The 16,532-nt window shown below is 44.6% G+C and overlaps 2 protein-coding genes and 2 long non-coding RNA genes across 5 annotated transcripts; 2 read left to right on the forward strand and 2 right to left on the reverse strand.

Annotated features, from left to right (window-relative positions):
* The first annotated feature begins 2,760 nt into the window (after window positions 1–2,760).
* On the forward strand, window positions 2,761–7,382 carry LOC135635787 (F-box protein At5g51380-like). The gene is made up of 2 exons (XM_065147126.1): window positions 2,761–4,243; window positions 6,877–7,382. The coding sequence occupies exons 1-2, from the start codon at window positions 3,081–3,083 to the stop codon at window positions 7,139–7,141; spliced, it is 1,428 nt and encodes a 475-aa protein (XP_065003198.1). The 5' UTR covers window positions 2,761–3,080; the 3' UTR covers window positions 7,142–7,382.
* Window positions 7,383–8,036: 654 nt separating this feature from the next.
* Window positions 8,037–9,089, forward strand: LOC135635790 (uncharacterized). Its single transcript, XR_010495738.1, has 2 exons — window positions 8,037–8,144; window positions 8,759–9,089. It is a non-coding gene; the product is annotated as an uncharacterized LOC135635790 (long non-coding RNA).
* Window positions 9,066–10,511, reverse strand: LOC135635788 (GATA transcription factor 2-like). 2 transcript variants are annotated; one of them, XM_065147127.1, is made up of 2 exons: window positions 10,003–10,511; window positions 9,066–9,909 (listed from the first exon to the last, which is right to left on the reverse strand). In XM_065147127.1, the coding sequence occupies exons 1-2, from the start codon at window positions 10,345–10,347 to the stop codon at window positions 9,244–9,246; spliced, it is 1,011 nt and encodes a 336-aa protein (XP_065003199.1). In that variant the 5' UTR covers window positions 10,348–10,511; the 3' UTR covers window positions 9,066–9,243. The 2 variants fall into 2 exon arrangements, with proteins under 2 accessions (XP_065003199.1, XP_065003200.1); XM_065147128.1 differs by having other exon boundaries at window positions 9,066–9,929; window positions 10,003–10,133.
* A 2,057-nt stretch (window positions 10,512–12,568) lies between these two features.
* LOC135635789 (uncharacterized) lies at window positions 12,569–15,906 on the reverse strand. The gene is made up of 4 exons (XR_010495737.1): window positions 15,708–15,906; window positions 15,534–15,615; window positions 13,261–13,372; window positions 12,569–12,985 (listed from the first exon to the last, which is right to left on the reverse strand). It is a non-coding gene; the product is annotated as an uncharacterized LOC135635789 (long non-coding RNA).
* Between the last annotated feature and the right edge of the window lie 626 nt (window positions 15,907–16,532).

Genomic DNA, 16,532 nt, shown 5'->3' on the forward strand with positions numbered 1-16,532 from the left:
AATTTCATTTTTCCCTTCTGCTCCAGTACTGAATTCAAAAGGCCCTCAGGAATTCCTTGTTCATCAGGATGTTTGTCATCCATGGAACGGGCATTTTGTCTCTTTCATGCTGCATACTTGTTCTTATTATCCCCATTGTTGCTGCTGTGGTCCAATTTCAAGTTTAATTTTGATGAAAGGGGAACATTTTTGGAAGGCATGAAGCTGCTGTCCTCAGTCACACACACACACACACACACACACACAATCCTCACCCATGTCCTCGTCATGTGTGCCTTTGAGGCACACATGCCTGTCTTTGCTGTCTGTGCCTTTGAACTCCACTGTTTTAGTCAACTCCCCCAACTTCAAGGAGCGCATGATAATAAGTTCACGTAAACTAGTGGGTTTCCACCTCGTTTCCTGCGTTCTATGTGATATCATACACACTAAGCAGCAGCAGCAGCAGCAGCAGCCTTGACTGAAGGAAAAGGCTCTTATGGAACTCTCAAGCACCAACAAGCCTCTTCAGTTCAGAGATTTCATCTTTAGATATGCCAATCCAATCCTGTCCTGCTACTGAGTCTGCATGCTTTGTTCTCAGTTCAGAACATGAAAGGTCAAGAAATGGGACTTTCCAATCTCCTCTCGTGGAAAGGAAAAAGCGATCTCTATACATACATGTATATATTTCATTCATAAGCAATCTGAGTTGCACATCATACCAACAATTTCTCTACTCTTACATCTACTATTCTATGTATTTTCCTTTGTTTTCACATACAGATTTCTTGTAGCTGTAAAGTTCCTGGAAAAAGAACGAGAAGCCACATTCCATCACCATCAATAATAATCTAATGTTTGAGAAAGATTTGAGGAGTTCTCATCTATCAATCATTCAAGTATACTCTCTATTGTACAGCGACAAAAGAGTTGCAAGCCATTGCAGCAGACAAAACGCATACAGCCCGTAAAACCCGACTCGTTTGAATCCTATCAGGAAATGTCGAGTTAGAACGAAGACCATAAGCCATGAAGGACGAGGGTGCATCAGTTGTGGGATGGGGAATGCGTTCTTGGCCCGACATAATCCACATAAAACTCCGGTTGCCTCTGTCGTCCACCACCATGAGGCACATCCCACGAAGCCCTGACGAGCGACCGGCTTCGAACAGCACCTGATGCCGCCTCCTCCTTCCCCGCCACATTAACCTTCTCATGAAAACCCTGAACAAGAGACAATGACTATGGTGAGATGATCCACAAGCTATGATCTTGCTGCTTCGGAGAGTACAGTGCGAAGGATTTGCACCAACCTCATCGAAGCCATCATCCGAATCTTCTGGGTTGGTTCGTAGATGGCGGGCACCGTGCAATGGGATCGAGAGAGCTAACAGGAGGATGAAGAATACAGCAACAGAAGACATGTCTTGCTGCGCTGTGTGTGCGGGAGAGAGAGAGAGAGAGAGAGAGAGAGAGCTGAAACTATTTGTGGATGATGGCATCAAAAGCAGCCTTGCATGTCATCGAAGTGAAGTGGAGGTAGGTGTTTTCCTCTCTCTTAGAAGACATGGAGAACCACAAGGAGGGAAGAGGAGGAGATACGAAGAGTGTACTGCTTTGCCTGGCACTTGGACTGCTCTTCTTCTGATGAAAGAACCAGGGAAAAGGAAGCTGATAGCTTCAGGATTGGTTATATATAGCAGGAAATAGTACTTGTTGAGCAGCCCTCCTGTCTCGATACTGAGACTGGTTTAGCTGGGAATTAGGCATTGGTGTCGTCCACAACAGGACGCACATCGTATTTACTGGATTTTAGCTTATGTATTCTTCTCTTCAACTCTGTTGTGTGTGTGTGTGTGTGTGGGAGAAGACATGGAAAATGACATACATGCATTGAATGCTTGGTCGAAAGAATAAGCAAGAAAACGGTGCGCGAGAACTTATCACTTACCACACGTAAGTATCCGACCCCTTGGTGTACCCACTGCGTTGCCTATGGGCCCCATCGGTTCAATCGAGTGGTAGGTCGTGCCGCGTGGAGGATGGGTGAGAAGGAGGAGCAAGCCGGGGAAATAAACGACGGCAGGGGGACCGTAACGGTTATCAAGACGGAAAGGGGGTGTGAGTCGAATCGGTGTGGGATTCGGGACGAGTCGCGGGTTTGACTCGGTCGCCGTGTCGGGTAAAGCGCTTGCAGGGAAGCGCGTGTCGCGGCGCGCCCGCGTTTCCACGCCGCCTATTTATGTAGTTTCTTGGGGAAACCGTGTCTCAGCAAAAACCGGAAACTGTTTCTCCGTTTGGAATGAAAATATTACAGAAAATTAATAATTTTCTGATTATTTATTTATTCATTTTTATTTAATGTAATATTCGTTTTAATTCTAATTTTCATTAGTACTCTTTAAAAACTCATTATCATGTTAAAAAAATATTAAGATATTTTATTTTATCAGTTTCAAACTAAAACAAAGTACAAAATATTAAGATATTTTTGTTATGATGATACAATGATGGTCATAATAATCATGATGATCATGATGATGATAATGTTATCCTAGAAAAGGCAAAAGGGCCGTCCGTCGGTTTGGCCCACCTTCACGCGAGCGCGGCTAAACCAACGGTTCTCTGCGCAGGTCCCACATCAAACTTGAATCAGTTCCGCTCCTCCCTCGTTTTCCTTCAAATTCGTGGCACGAGGACAAAGTTGCCGAACCCCCCCCACAGTGGACATCGCGTCGTCAGAATAGCAACTATATCTATGTTCATATGCTCTTTGAAGTGGAGCGTGAGAAAGGTAACGGTGGACAAGTAGTGTTGGAAGTCCCAAATAAGACAAAAAGAGGGCGTGATCTTGCTCAGATCCAGACCGTCCGTTCGCTACAACCGATCGGAGGGTGATCCGGTGGTCATCATCTCTGTGTCCTGGAGGAGAACAAGAGATGGAACGATAACATTTGGTGGGCGAAACAATCAAACAGATTGATGGCAGCCGCATTTGCTCTCGCACGGAGATTTGACAAGTAGAGGGACAAGAGGCAGCGGCGCCCGAGGCGATGCACCGGCAACCGACCACTTTCGACGCCTAGCCGGAACCCTAGATGCACCACCACCGCCTGAGGAGCTGGCCCGACCTCTGGTTCGCTGCCGATAACCGCCTCAAGCATGTGCTCCTCAAGATGGGTCTGGGTGACCAGACCCTAACCCTGAAGGATCTCCCGCCGCGGCCTGTCGGAGGAGGCGTCGCGGATCCCACCGCGACGCTCTCCGACGAGATCCTCCTCCGCATCCTCGCCGCCGTTCCCGAGTCCCTCCGCCTCCCTGCCTCCCTCGTCTGCAAGCGATGGCTCCGTGTCGTAGGCCGCCTCCGGCGCTCCCTCACACTCCTCGACTGGTCCCTCATCGGCCGCCGTCGCCTCCCCCTCCGCTTCCCCGACCTCACTGATTTGGACCTCGTCCCTGCCTCCTTCGCGTCCCCTTCCTCCTCCGCCGCCGCCGCCGCCCTCTGCAAGGGCTGCGTGCTTATCACTGTGGGCCCAGTCTCCGTCGCCGTCGACATCGGCGTCGACCTTCCCGTCGGTGAGTGCCGCTTCCTCGAGCCTGCTGCAATCGATCGCGGCCTCATGACCGTCGCCCGTGACTGCCCTGGCCTTCGGAAGCTTTCCCTCGTCGCCGTAGCCTCGGAGGCTGGCCTCATGTCCGTCGCTGGAGGATGTAACACTCTGCAGGAGCTGGAGCTCCACCGCTGCTCTGATCTCTCCCTCCGCCCCATATCGGCCTTCAACAACCTCCAGATCCTGCGGCTGGTGGGTTCAGTCGAGGGGCTTTACCGTGGGCCTGGCGTCACCGACATCGGACTCACGATACTGGCCCATGGGTGCAAGCGGCTGGTGAAGCTAGAGCTAGGCGGATGTGAAGGCAGCTACGATGGCATCTCCGCCATAGGGCGATGTTGCATGATGCTTGAGGAATTGACGATCTCCGACCATCGGATGGATGCTGGGTGGATGGCGGCGTTGTCCTTCTGTGTAAACCTGAAGAAGCTGAGGCTGCAAAGCTGCAGAAGGATAGACATTGATCCAGGGCCATTGGAGCACCTCGGAACGTGCCCAACCATTGAAACTCTACAGATGCAGCGGTGCCAGCTGCGGGATAAAAGAAGCTTGCAGGCACTGTTTATGGTGTGCGAAGCTGTTAGGAATCTTAGGTTCGAAAATTGCTGGGGCCTGGACAATGACATGTTTGGACTTGCGAGCTTTTGCAGGTATTTTTTGTTTCTCCCAAATTATTTGCTTTGTTATATCTAATTTATAGTTGACATGTGATAATAGTAGCTGTTGTTTTTTGTCTTTACTTTTTTACTTTTTCATGTGTGGTTCCTGAATCATGAAAGTAGCACATTGTAGAAGTTGAAGATCATATTTGGTCTAACCTTGATATCTATAGTCTTCAGATAGACTTCCTTTGACTACTTAGATTTGCTAGGATGAATTATCCTCACAGAATTATGTGTTTGGGTAAACTTGTGAATTGCCAACTGGCTATTCAGAGCTCTGTAGAGCTTATTTATGTACTTCCCTTTTTGAAAGAGTGATATCTGCTTAATTTCGAGGAATAATATCCGTGGATTAATTTATACAAAATCAAATTCAAGCATGTGAAGTATGCCAAATTAACTTGTATAGACTTGCAGTAATCAGTCATGCAAACAAAATATATCAAAGAGACAGGACCTATCAACTCAATATCTGCACATGTCAGAAATAATATGACATGTCCGACTTGAGTATGTTTAGCTAATAAATGTTAGTGGTGGTGTATAACTGGATATTTTATTACCATAGGAAATAATGTTTCGAAAAGAACTTTTGATGAGAGGTTCATGTGAAATCATTTCTGTCCTTCTATTGTAGATTTGGCTTTAGAAAGGTTTGGAATATCATTCTGAATTAAATGATCTTTGGTGATGTAGGGCTAGAAATGGTTAGATAACATAAGCCAAATACAAGTGGAGCCGAGTACGGTTTGTATATCTGTGATGTACCTGTAAAGCCCTCCAATCAGGGATATTGATATATGCTGAATTCTATCCTCTTTCAAACTTTAGAACGTCTCAATGTATGAAGCAATGTATACAAAATTGCTATGGAGACAGTGAACTTGAGTAGCCTATCTTGTTGGAGAAGTATGCTGCCTTTTTCTTCCCCCATATAATTTCAAGCTCTCGTATGTAACAAATGTTTTTGATGGCCCACATGATGCCTTAACTATCCTTGTAAGCATTCTGTTGCTTGAAATGTATATAGGATGTTGCAAAAATATGTTGAAGATTTTATAACTGTATCCTTCCATCACAAATAGCTTTTGGAATGTTGATTGCTTTATATTTGTATGCATAGCATATAGCCATATATAATTATTTATTTTAGTACCCTTTCACTCTTTTCTCAGGAATGCATATTCCTTAAGCCATTATATACTTTTATATATGCAAATATTTTGTCGGTTTTCTATACATTTCTCTAGCCTGCTTAAGTAATGATATTGTTTATTAATTGTCAATATCAATTTAGCAAATGGACATATCTGTAGATATTGTACTCAACTATGTGCAAGGATGTTGATAACCATATATTTGAAACCTGATAATCTGGCCCCGTTTATTTCTTATATGGTTGCTTTTTTTTGTCATTAATCTAAGTTCTAACTTAGTATTGTATTGGTTCATATGGGTAATGTAGAATGCAAACGTCAGTCATATTTGTTTCATGTAACAGTGAAAACTTTTAATCATTGGACATATACATGCTTTATAAAACACTAAATGGTGCAGCCATGCAGACATGTCAAATTTTGTAAAAGTAGTACTCACCATGTCATGGACATCATGATTCATATATGGGTAGTCTCTATATATGATATGATTTTACGATTTTGTACAATTTAGACAATCTATGATAATCATATGAAATTTGTAGAAATATAACAACCGTTTTTATGAGTTTTGAAATTTATAAAGGCACTTTCAAACACACATATGATATAATGAGGAGTAAGGAAACAGTCCAATTTATGTATATATATTGTTGATATTTATAGATGATAGAAACAGTACAAACTTATATCACTATTAATTAAAGTGTCAGTGATTCATAGGCTGTTTATATTGTTATTGAAATGCTAATTGGCTAGAAATTATATGGCAGTATTAATATTGCATCGAGTATTCTTCAAAGAAATTGGTGTTCAGATGTCATAGGTCATGAGTTAGCAGTTGCATATCTAAGGATTTTAAGTTTGTAAACATTTCCAAAAATTAAGACACAATGTTGTCAAATATTTCACTCATCTGTTCTCATCGCTTCAATTTTAGAACCCTGAAAACAGGGATCAGACTTCTCCAGGAATTGATTGGAGTAGATTAGGGGTTAAAGTCTTGGTTCCTTCTGCAAGTTCTGATCTTTCCAATTTCCAACGAATCCTGGTTGGTTCTAGACCAGCTTCAAGTTTTCTTCCCACTGGTCGTCTTTGGGAATACAATGTGTCCTGATCTAGAAATGAAAATCAATTCTGATACTGCAAGATAACATAGAGTTGCTTTCTTGCCTAGACTTCTTATCATTTTAAATTGTAGATGTTTATTTTTTTCTATTAATTCCTTCCCGTGGATGACCTAGAGAACTTTCTCTGAAAGCAGTTTGAGTTTCTATGAGACAAATTCTCCAAACCTATTCCTTTAGAAAATTGGACTTGGTTTATGGTAGCAGATAGTTGTAGTAAAGTTTTTGGTGTCTGTTCGCAGACTGGGTTGATTAGTGTTCAAGTGTTGATAGCTTTTCATGGTTTGGTCTTGATTGGCTTGATGTTTTATACCGTTTCTTTTGACTTTATATGCAGAAGGGTGAAGTTTCTCTCATTAGAAGGATGCTCTCTTTTAACAACAGAAGGTTTTGAATCAGTGGCTCTATCCTGGGTGGATTTGCAGCGTCTTGCAGTTGTCTCATGCAATAATATAAAGGATGATGAAGTTTCTCCTTCTCTATCAAGCCTTTTCTCAGTTCTCAAGGAGTTCAAGTGGAGACCAGACACCAAATCTGTTCTTGCTATGAGCTTGGTAGGGACAGGCATGGGGAGGGGTGGGAGATTTTTTAAGAGGATCTGAAGCTTGGTTTCTACAGGATTAACAGCAGCCAAAAGAAATCAAAGAAGAGTTGTGAATAGAGATGAGCATTGCTCATTGTGTGGATACAAAATCACACCGATGTGCTACCATTTTTGTGCTTTCAAGTTCATGTCTGCTGGTTTAACATATTCTTTTACAAGTGGCTGTTTGCCTCTGTGGATTACGGTATAGACGGCTCGATACGTTGACCATTTTAATAATCTTAGTCGTTCTTCCATCATTTTGTTGTCACTTGCAAAACAAATTAGACAAAGTTGCATTCCCAGCAAAATGGTTCAGTATTCGTTTCTTTCGACAGGTATCGAATTCTCCGAGCGATCAATTACATGATTTCAAAGATTCATATCATTATTATATGTCTGAAACTATGAATGCAGGAACATAAATTCATCTTTGTCCGGACGGAGCAAAGCAGAGGCCAATGCATTTGCCTCGAGTCTCTTTTTCACATTGCGTATGTTTGGTTTAATTGGATAAACGTTATAAAACACTTGCAATATGTTGGCAAGCGAGTTGCTCGTAGTCCACAAAGTACTTGAAAGGATTAGTCGTCCTAAAAAGATGTAAGGTGATCAAACTCTTTACATTCCAGGAGGTGAGAATATGTATAATATTCTCATTTCATACTCTTGCTTGCTTTGTATATTGTTTGCGCGGCAAAGCTGAATTGGAACGGAGAGCTCAAACGAAAGATCAAAAGGGGGCGGAATCCACGGGAACCGAGGAGGGCCTTCGGCGACGCCGGAAGCCACAGTAGGGATTCCTTCCCCCGGATCCTGATCCGGATCGAGGGATGAGATGATGGAAGGCCGATGGAAAGCCATCAAAACCGGGCCTCGCGTGGTTTGGTAAGTGGATTCTTGAAATCGTCTTTGTTTTATTTCGATCGAGATGAGTTTTTTTGTTTGAGAGCCGAAGCGTGCGGCTCGCTGTTACGTCCTCCCCAGATTTCCTCTCGGCTCGATGTCGACACCGACGGAAGGTAATCGACCATCCTCCTGCCGGCAATTTAGGGTTTGCTTTGATTGCTTGGGGCTTCCCCAAACCTAGTCGCTGCGTTTCTGGTTGGTTCCTATTGATGCTGGTGCATTGATCGTGATTCTATCGTTCCTTGTGTTCTTCGATGAATCTGACTGCCACCAGTTTGCGATTGCTAGAAAGACTCTTGGCCTCCTTCCTTGTTGCATACTCTTGATATTTGTTCGTCTTTGAGAACTTGCTTTGATCCAAAATATAGTCATGGAATTCTTGGGTTATTTGCATCATTTTGTTGAGGAAGTAGCGATTTCAGTCCATTTAGAAGCTTTACATCTTTTTTAACCTAATTAACAAGGTTATGGTCAGACCCACAAAAGATAGACCAATTTAGCGGAAAAGTCTTGTTCTTCTTATGGTTTGATGGACACAGAAATGAATATCACATGTAAGCAAACAGGTGGATGCCTCTGTTGAATAAATTCCTATGTTTTAGAGGATAAGAACTCAAACTTGTTGGGTTAGATCAGAATTGTAGAAGAGCACTGTAAATGTTTGGTTTGAAAGATAAATATCATGAGTTAGTTATAATTCATTACTCTTCTTTTTTTGTATTTGCAGGGATTTAAGGTGGCAATTCCTCATTTTAGGGGAGAAATTGGAGATCCTGCACAGCCAAATTGGTGGGTGCTGAGCCCCCATTCACTTTGCATCCCATCGCCATCACCGCGTCTCGTCACGTGACCCGAACAGGTTCTTTTCTCTTTCCACCCGACAGAGTTGCAGGCACCCCCGCTGCAGCACGTCACGTGCTGCCTCCGGTCATCATTATTATCCTAGCTGTTTGTTAAAACAGCTCAGTCATTGCTTCTTTTTTTTTTTCTTTCCTTCTTAACCCCGGCCTAGTAATTAAGAAGTTAAAATAATATAGAGAAGGATAAAGTTAGAAGTCTGATAAGATCTCAACCGTCCGATTCGTGGATAGTCTTCTTAGCAGCCCCAAGAAGCAATTAATTATAGGTACACAAATTTAGAGGGGAGAATTTTAGTTAGGGAGTAGAATGGGACGGCCGGCGGTGGTTTTCAGGGGTGTGGGATGTGTCAACTCAGCAAATGCCATAGTCATCGAATTGCTGCTCGGGCCGTGCGGCGGCGGCGTCGGAGGAGTCGATCTCCTGGTGGCGGTGGAGGAGGAGCTCCTTCTGGCGTCGGAGTTCCATGACCTTGCGGTGGGAGTTGGAGTGCTGCGTGAGCACGAAGGTGGGGCTCGCCGCCGGGCGGTACTCCGGCACGAGACGCCCGGACTTGTACCTCACGCCGCATGCGTTGCAGAGCGTCTTCGGCCCCAGTGGCCCCGTCCGCCACTGCGGCGTCTTCTCTGACGCGCAGTGCGTGCACCGCCGCACCACGCCCTCCACCCCCACGCCCCCCCATCCGCCCTTCTTTCCCCTGCTGTTCTTGTTGTCTTTGTCGGCCGTCGGCTTGGACGGTGGGAGCTCGGAGGATGAGGAGGAGGACGAAGGCGAGTTATGGTCCGGTGGTTGCGGTGGCGCCACTAGTGAGGACCAGGCGGCGTTGGGGCCGGCGATCGCACCAGGGGCTGCCCTCGAGCGCTTGCTCCGAGCTCCGCGACCATTGGCCAACTGCTCCGCTCGAGGCGGCGCCTCACAAGAGGGCGCAGTCATGCTCGTGCTGGGCTGGTAGGGCACGTCGGAGAACGAGTCCTCCACAAACTGGGACAGCCACTCGAGCTCTGCTGCGTCCTCGCATTGCTGCATGATAGCCTCGAAACCTTGAACCATGTTTTATTTATCTCAAGGAAGTGTCGGTGAATCATGGTTTAGTTGTTTTAGAGTTGTACTCACCGGCATACAAAGATCGAACTGGCTCTGCTGAGACTGGAAGTTCGAGAAGGCCTGCGCCAAGAGCGGAACGCTTCCGGCCATCGAAGACGCCCCCGTCGTAGCATAGAAGTGGGTGTCGGTGGCGGCAGAGGGTAAGAGATCGTGGTCAGAGAAGGCGATTAAGTCGTTCTCGCGGAGACTGTTGCCACTGGCAGCAGGCGGAAGAGAACCATAGAGGTACGCAGGCATAGTGGTAGTGGCATGAGTAATGAGTGGTGCAACAGCAGCAGAGCTCCTAGTATAAGAAGGTTCCATCCCCATCCCAATTATATCCGTGCCAATTGGCATCTCCCACAACGGCGTCATCAGAGCAAACGAGCAGTGATGGAGTGGATGTGGAGAAAGAGTTGAGTACAAGGGATCGATGGAGCACTGCTAATGTGCAGCTTTGCTAAGGAACACAATAACAAGGGCTTCCATGCCTCTGAGGGAATAATGAGGCACTCGGAGTGGTGAAGGGGGAGCACATTAAAAAGGAGCAGGTGGCTCATGCCCTTCATGCATTCCCTTTAAATTCCTGTTTACTTTCTACCCCACCCCACCCCACCCCACCCTCCTTTTCCTCTCTCTTTCCTCGCCTGCTGTCCCGCGTATTTGTCCCTCTACCATGTTAGTTCTGGCACATATATTACGGCCTCACCTCCCGAAATGTGAGTGATGAGCTGGAGACTGGGCGTACAGTTCACCTCTTTCAGAGGAAAATGTACATGTATCCTCACAGTGTGATTGGTTGGTGGCATCCACAGTTTAGGCCATTGTTTTTATGCTTGAGATCGGTATGAGAGGCATATTTTCTATTTGTTGAATGCACTTTACCATAGGGAAAGGACATGTTCCTGCGGTAAAGTAAGTTGACATGCACTTTTGCAGCCGAAACCCAGGAGACGACTACCGGTCTTTCACCGCAGTACTTAATATAGTCAGCTCCATGATAAGAGACTACGAATGTGAGTTATATATCTAGGTTTCGCCTCGTTATGAGAATCACTGGCGCGCTAGTAGAAATTTACATGTAAGTCATGGCACCGGGGGGTTCTCGCGGCTGCACGCCTGGAACATTTCCGAGAGCATTCACGCGACGATCAGCTGCGCTTTCCTGCGACACGGTGTGCAGAGGTCTACAGGAAGCCCGGTGGGTCCCACTGCTTGGGCAATACATAGGGTCTTACCTGTTTGGTGTCCGGGGCGCCTCAGGCGCCGAGCGAACGTTTGTTGATTACTACGGGTGAGGTGAGTGGCGTTCAGTAGGGCATGTGCGGTGTCGGCCGCCGCGGGGACAACCGCTGCACCTGTTTCTCTAACCGTTTACCGTTCGTTTTCTTTTCACCTCACATTACATTGACGTAATAAATGAAAGGAGGGCAATCAAGGGACGGCGCGAGACAACCGGATACAGCTGTGAGATCTCTGACGACAGTCCAATCATGCGGCTGACGTTGTTCCGCTCTCGGTTGATGGCTTGCCGTCCCCGGTGAAGCAGGATTCAGCCTTATCAGACCACACTGCCGATGGGTCCGCCACCGGGAGAAGGGGTCGCCACTTGTCAATGTGATTAGGGGAAGCTGAAGTCTGAACCCTGCGGGGCACAAGACAGATTCGGCGCGGCCTGCTTTTGCGGCAAGGGGGCCGACCACGCCCGCGGAGTCGCAGTCATTCTCAGGCCCGTCCGTACAGTAATCTCCAGCCACGCCGGCGGTCCCCACGTCGTGGACGATGCGTCGGCCGCCAGCTGTTCGCCTTTTCCCGTGCGTTACAGGAACACCAGCGGGCCCCGCCGGCAGGATCAACGGTAGTTGAGCGCCCAAGGCGCGGGGGAGACGTTGGATGCCGCTGGGAAGAAGACAGGAGGGAGGATCCAAAGCGGAGGGGAGGAGAGAGCGAGATAAAGGGCAGAGATCCCTCACGTGCTCCCTCGTGCCCTCCTGCCAACGTTCTGTGTTCTTAGTTTCTTTAACGACTCGTCGTCAGCTTACATTTGATTAGCTAAAATAAAGTTTTGTCTCTCTCTTAACTGAAGCATCACTTGAACCGGCGAGAGGGTACACCCAAGGTAAGGTGACCCAACTTTCCGTAGGTGTCGGCGGGAAGTTCTTGCCATCGTAGTGTCCCATCACTCCCAGCGTTGCAGCTTTAGTCGACTGCCACGCGTCCAACGTCGACGACCGAAGTTGGTCGGTACCACAACGTCGAGGTCCCTCGACCGACATTGGGCTATCATCAGGTGGCCAGCCGAGGAAAGCGGAGGACCCTCCCCGCTCATCATTATTTCTAAAAAATGCGTCAAAGACACAGCAAGAGATGCATGTGCAGCGCACGTATGCCAATGATCACGTTACGCGTACGGTGGCCTTGCACTTGTTCTCTTGTTCCTCGTCTTTTTCCATGTTCTCAGAAAACGGTGCTCCTCTCGCCTGTAGCAACCAGCAGAGCCACGGCGTTAAGGGACACTATCAACTTTAGTCGATGACCAAGCAGAACCACACAATGAACACGGCAAGGCCCTTCCCACTACACATCAACAACATCATCAATCAACGTAGTTTATCTTTTGCCGGTCTGCTCATCTAATATTGATCAGATGGATAATACCGTTCATACTCTGACAATGACATTTATAGAACAGGGGACTGACTAATTCGCTCCACATTGGCCAGTCACACCGTGAGCCTGAACCTTCCCTGTGCCCAGTACTATTCCAGCTTTTTGTGGGACAAATGTGAAAACTGTACATCACAGCCATGAATATTCCCTCGTGGTCCTGTCCGCAACATGTCAAGACCTATTTTGTCAGTCACCCTTGGCTGAGCTCATCTACTTGATTCCATTTGCCTAGTAGAAAAGTAGTTAAAAATAACGCTGCCTCCATTTACGCCTGCAACTTTAACTCAACGGATCTCTTCCAGGTCGGCATCGTATGGCTTCTGGTTGTATCTCCTCCCGGAAACTAGGTTGGGAACATACCCAAGTCAAGTTTTTCCAGCAATTTTTTCATGGGATAAAACTTATGCTTAGCAGATTATTTGGCAAGTTGAAGAGAGTAATTAGCATAGAAAATCAAAATTAAGATTATGGATTGAAGACAGCAGCAGAATGATATATGGAACCATGCAATGTTTTAAAATCTGAATTCGTTAAAGCAGAATAATTTAATGAACTGTTGATGGTCTGTGAAGAATGGAAAAAAGGACACAGTGAGGAACAAAGTTAAATTCTACTTACATAATAAGCAGTGGAGGTTTACAAGTTCATTTGCCTCTGGTAGAAAGTGAAAGAGACTTTGCTGTAGGTCAGCTCGAAGCATCACTGTTGAACTTAAAGATGACCCATCTCTCTGTGGACAATATAAATAGACAAAAATCATCGAAGACACGTAATAAGGAAAAGATGATTAAAAATGCCAGCGTAGCAATGCTGAAGCAGCAATTGATATGGGTGTCACTGAGAAAAAGACATTACAGACAAGTGTGGACCAAATCTTTAGAATTAGCAAAGGTCACATAACATCATTGTGATCTGGACAAAGGACAACATTGTTGAATGCTGAAATTTACTAGTCGATAAAACTGAAATCGACGTCCTTAGCAATTCTCTTATAAGTTAGGAGAAACCATGCCATTGTATGGCATAACCCAGGTCTAGCTTATTTACTCATACTACCAGCAAGCAGATACAAGAACCTGTGTTTTCTGCTTCTGGTGGGTTTCAGGTGTAGTAACTATAATTTTGTCACAAGGCATTCTGAGCACCCCAGAGTGCATCTAGTTGACCTAAGAGATGTAACTCCTAGTAGGCATTGCCCAGGTGAGCGCCTATTCCAGGCAGAGAGGCATCAGCCCTGCTTAACCCACAAAAACCCGGGCCAGCAGCTCAATAGAGGTGTTGGACAACAAGACGTTCACATCAATAACTCAACCCGACCTAACCAAACAAGTGATGTATGTGCATTTCACTGTAAGTCACAGTCCTTCCCCTCTCTTCTCCTCTCTCCAAAGCTCTTGAATCAATAGATGTTTGAATTCTTTTCATATTGAGCATGAACTAATTTTAATTATTATTTTATTGACTTTGTGCGCTATAGACAGCTGGAAGCTCTTGCATGATAAAGAATTCATGTTTTAGTTGAAATTCTTGACTTGATGATTATATATATATATATATATATATATATATATATATATATATATATATATATATATATATATATATATATATATATATATATATATATATCATCTTGCTTTGTTCTTGTTGAGTGTCTAGGGAAGCGCCTAGTGCCTCTGGATAGTGTCTACTAAGTAGATAATTTGCAGATTATTCTAGATTCGATTTTTTGTTGTTAAACTAATGCTTTCAATAAAACTATTTACAGAAACAAGGTAGATGATAAAATTTACTTTCATTCTGGAGTCCAAGCATTCACAATAACTAATAAAAGGCACATGAATGACATAACTACTAAACAAGACTTTCGTCCTTAGTATCAGAAGTCAACTTCAATTAATCAATCCATAAAATGTTCAACGATGAAAGCGAGATTAAGAGTATTTTACTGAAGCCACTAATACATCAACAACACAAACTTAAATTATGCAAAGAGCTCCAAAAAGTACTGTGCCGGCAAATGTCAACCACAATAAGCCATTTCCAACTAGCTATCGTATGAAGGGAAGCTCGTTTCATCATAGAATTGTAGTCGAATTCATAATTCAAGAGGTCAGTATTCCTTACTCCAACCACAATAGATAACCATCTACAAGCAAAAAACTGCATGTTTTTGAAGTCCTTTTTTCGGAGTTTGACATTTGCAATCTTCCAAATCACTTTGATTGCATGATCCGTTCCCATTCTTTTCCACACTTCAGTGGTCATCTTCCCTAACTCAGTGGTCCACATTGCTTCATAGCCATTGTAGAAACTCTAGTAGTTCAATTGTTTCATGTCCTTCTCACTGATTTGATGAAAACATAAAAGACTTCCCCTCATCAGATACCTCAATATTCCAAATCCCGACATACGGCAGAATAAAAGAGAACCATAAATCATGTTATTCTTACATTAGAGAGGAGTAATCCTTTTTCCTGAAATAACACCAGGAAAAAGAGCAAAGATGGTTCACACGAGCCACAGTCAGAATGAAGTCTAATGAGGTTTTGTCGGAACAATTTCCGTCAAAAACTGCATGAAGCTCCAATAATTTCTACTATATGCCTACTTACTAAATTTGTGCTTGCTATGTTTGACATCCGACGTGATCGTAATTGAAAGCATCTGCTCATTAATTTGGTACCACCAGAGCAGAGGTTTTGAAAGAATTACCAACAATTACTCAATCTGAAACTTGGTTCCCTAAATTAATTGCAGAAATGGATTTCTGCACCACTATATCCATCTAAAAACCCGAAAACATATCCATCAACTGGACTTCTCGCTTCCGCAACAACCAGATGCAAAGAAGCGGAGAACAAATAGATGATCGGAAGAAAGCTACTCACATATAAGCGGAAGCCCTGTGATAGAGGGCATCGGCCGCGACGTTGGCCTCGCCTCCGCCACCGCGCTGCGCTTGGGCTTCAACTGGGATCGTTCGTTCAAATCGAAATCAACGTCAACGAAGTCAAGCATAGATCAGTGTACCAGAAACTAGTTCCGATCGTTGAAGAACCCACCTACATCGGACGAGGAGCGGCGGCTCCACGGCCAAGCAAGATGATGAAACGGCACGCGCCCCGCGGATTTCACGCAGCTCGAAGAACGAAGGGACCATCGATGCAAGAGATCGATAGGCGTCGAGGGTTTCGGCTATGGAGGTCAAAGGGAAGAGGGCCGGGCTTAGGGTTTATTCGTGGCGGGAGGAGGAGAAGGGAAGGGAACCGCTGAAGTGGTCTTAAAGGCCCGCTGTTGGGCCGACTCTTGATGGAACCGGATCATTATTTGAACCCGAATCCGATCCGATCAGTGATGGGTTGAGATTTCGTGATTGAAATGTATACTGGCTGAGCATTACGAAGACTCCGATGCTTCCTACTTTATTGAAATGTTTCCCTACTCTTCTTTTAAATTTTATTTTTCCACTTTAGTGTCCTATGAATTCTTCATAGGAGAAATATTCACCCTAACGACTCGATACTTGACAATACAATTATTAGTGAGAATCCAATCAATAATTAATTCAAAATAATAATTTAAAAATATTTTACTCATATTATAAAATATTTTTTTATTAATTAAATATAAAAGACTACGAGAGTCATAATAATCAATGTCGATCATTAAAACTGTTTCATCTAGTTAACTTAAGCATTTGAGGAATTACAAAAAAAAAACCCATCCAACCTCAATCTTCATATAGGTTTGATTATAAAACCAACATTCCATCTTTCATTCGGAATCGGCATTCAAGCTCCTATATATCCCTAAACGAACGCTCGAGCCTTCTCTTGGAACATATTGATTTTATTGAGTACATTGTCACGTATAAATCTGTACAAAAT

The sequence above is a fragment of the Musa acuminata genome, chromosome BXJ3-4 (genome assembly GCF_036884655.1).
Source record: "Musa acuminata AAA Group cultivar baxijiao chromosome BXJ3-4, Cavendish_Baxijiao_AAA, whole genome shotgun sequence".
NCBI classification, from domain to species: domain Eukaryota; kingdom Viridiplantae; phylum Streptophyta; class Magnoliopsida; order Zingiberales; family Musaceae; genus Musa; species Musa acuminata.

Coding starts and splice junctions, on each gene's coding strand:
- LOC135635787 (XM_065147126.1), top strand. CDS start 3,081: ATGCACCACCACCGCCTGAGGAGCTGGCCCGACCTCTGGTTCGCTGCC. Junction 4,244..6,876: donor GGACTTGCGAGCTTTTGCAG/GTATTTTTTGTT, acceptor CTTTATATGCAG/AAGGGTGAAGTTTCTCTCAT.
- LOC135635788 (XM_065147127.1), bottom strand. CDS start 10,347: ATGACGCCGTTGTGGGAGATGCCAATTGGCACGGATATAATTGGGATG. Junction 9,910..10,002: donor AGTTCGATCTTTGTATGCCG/GTGAGTACAACT, acceptor GCTATCATGCAG/CAATGCGAGGACGCAGCAGA.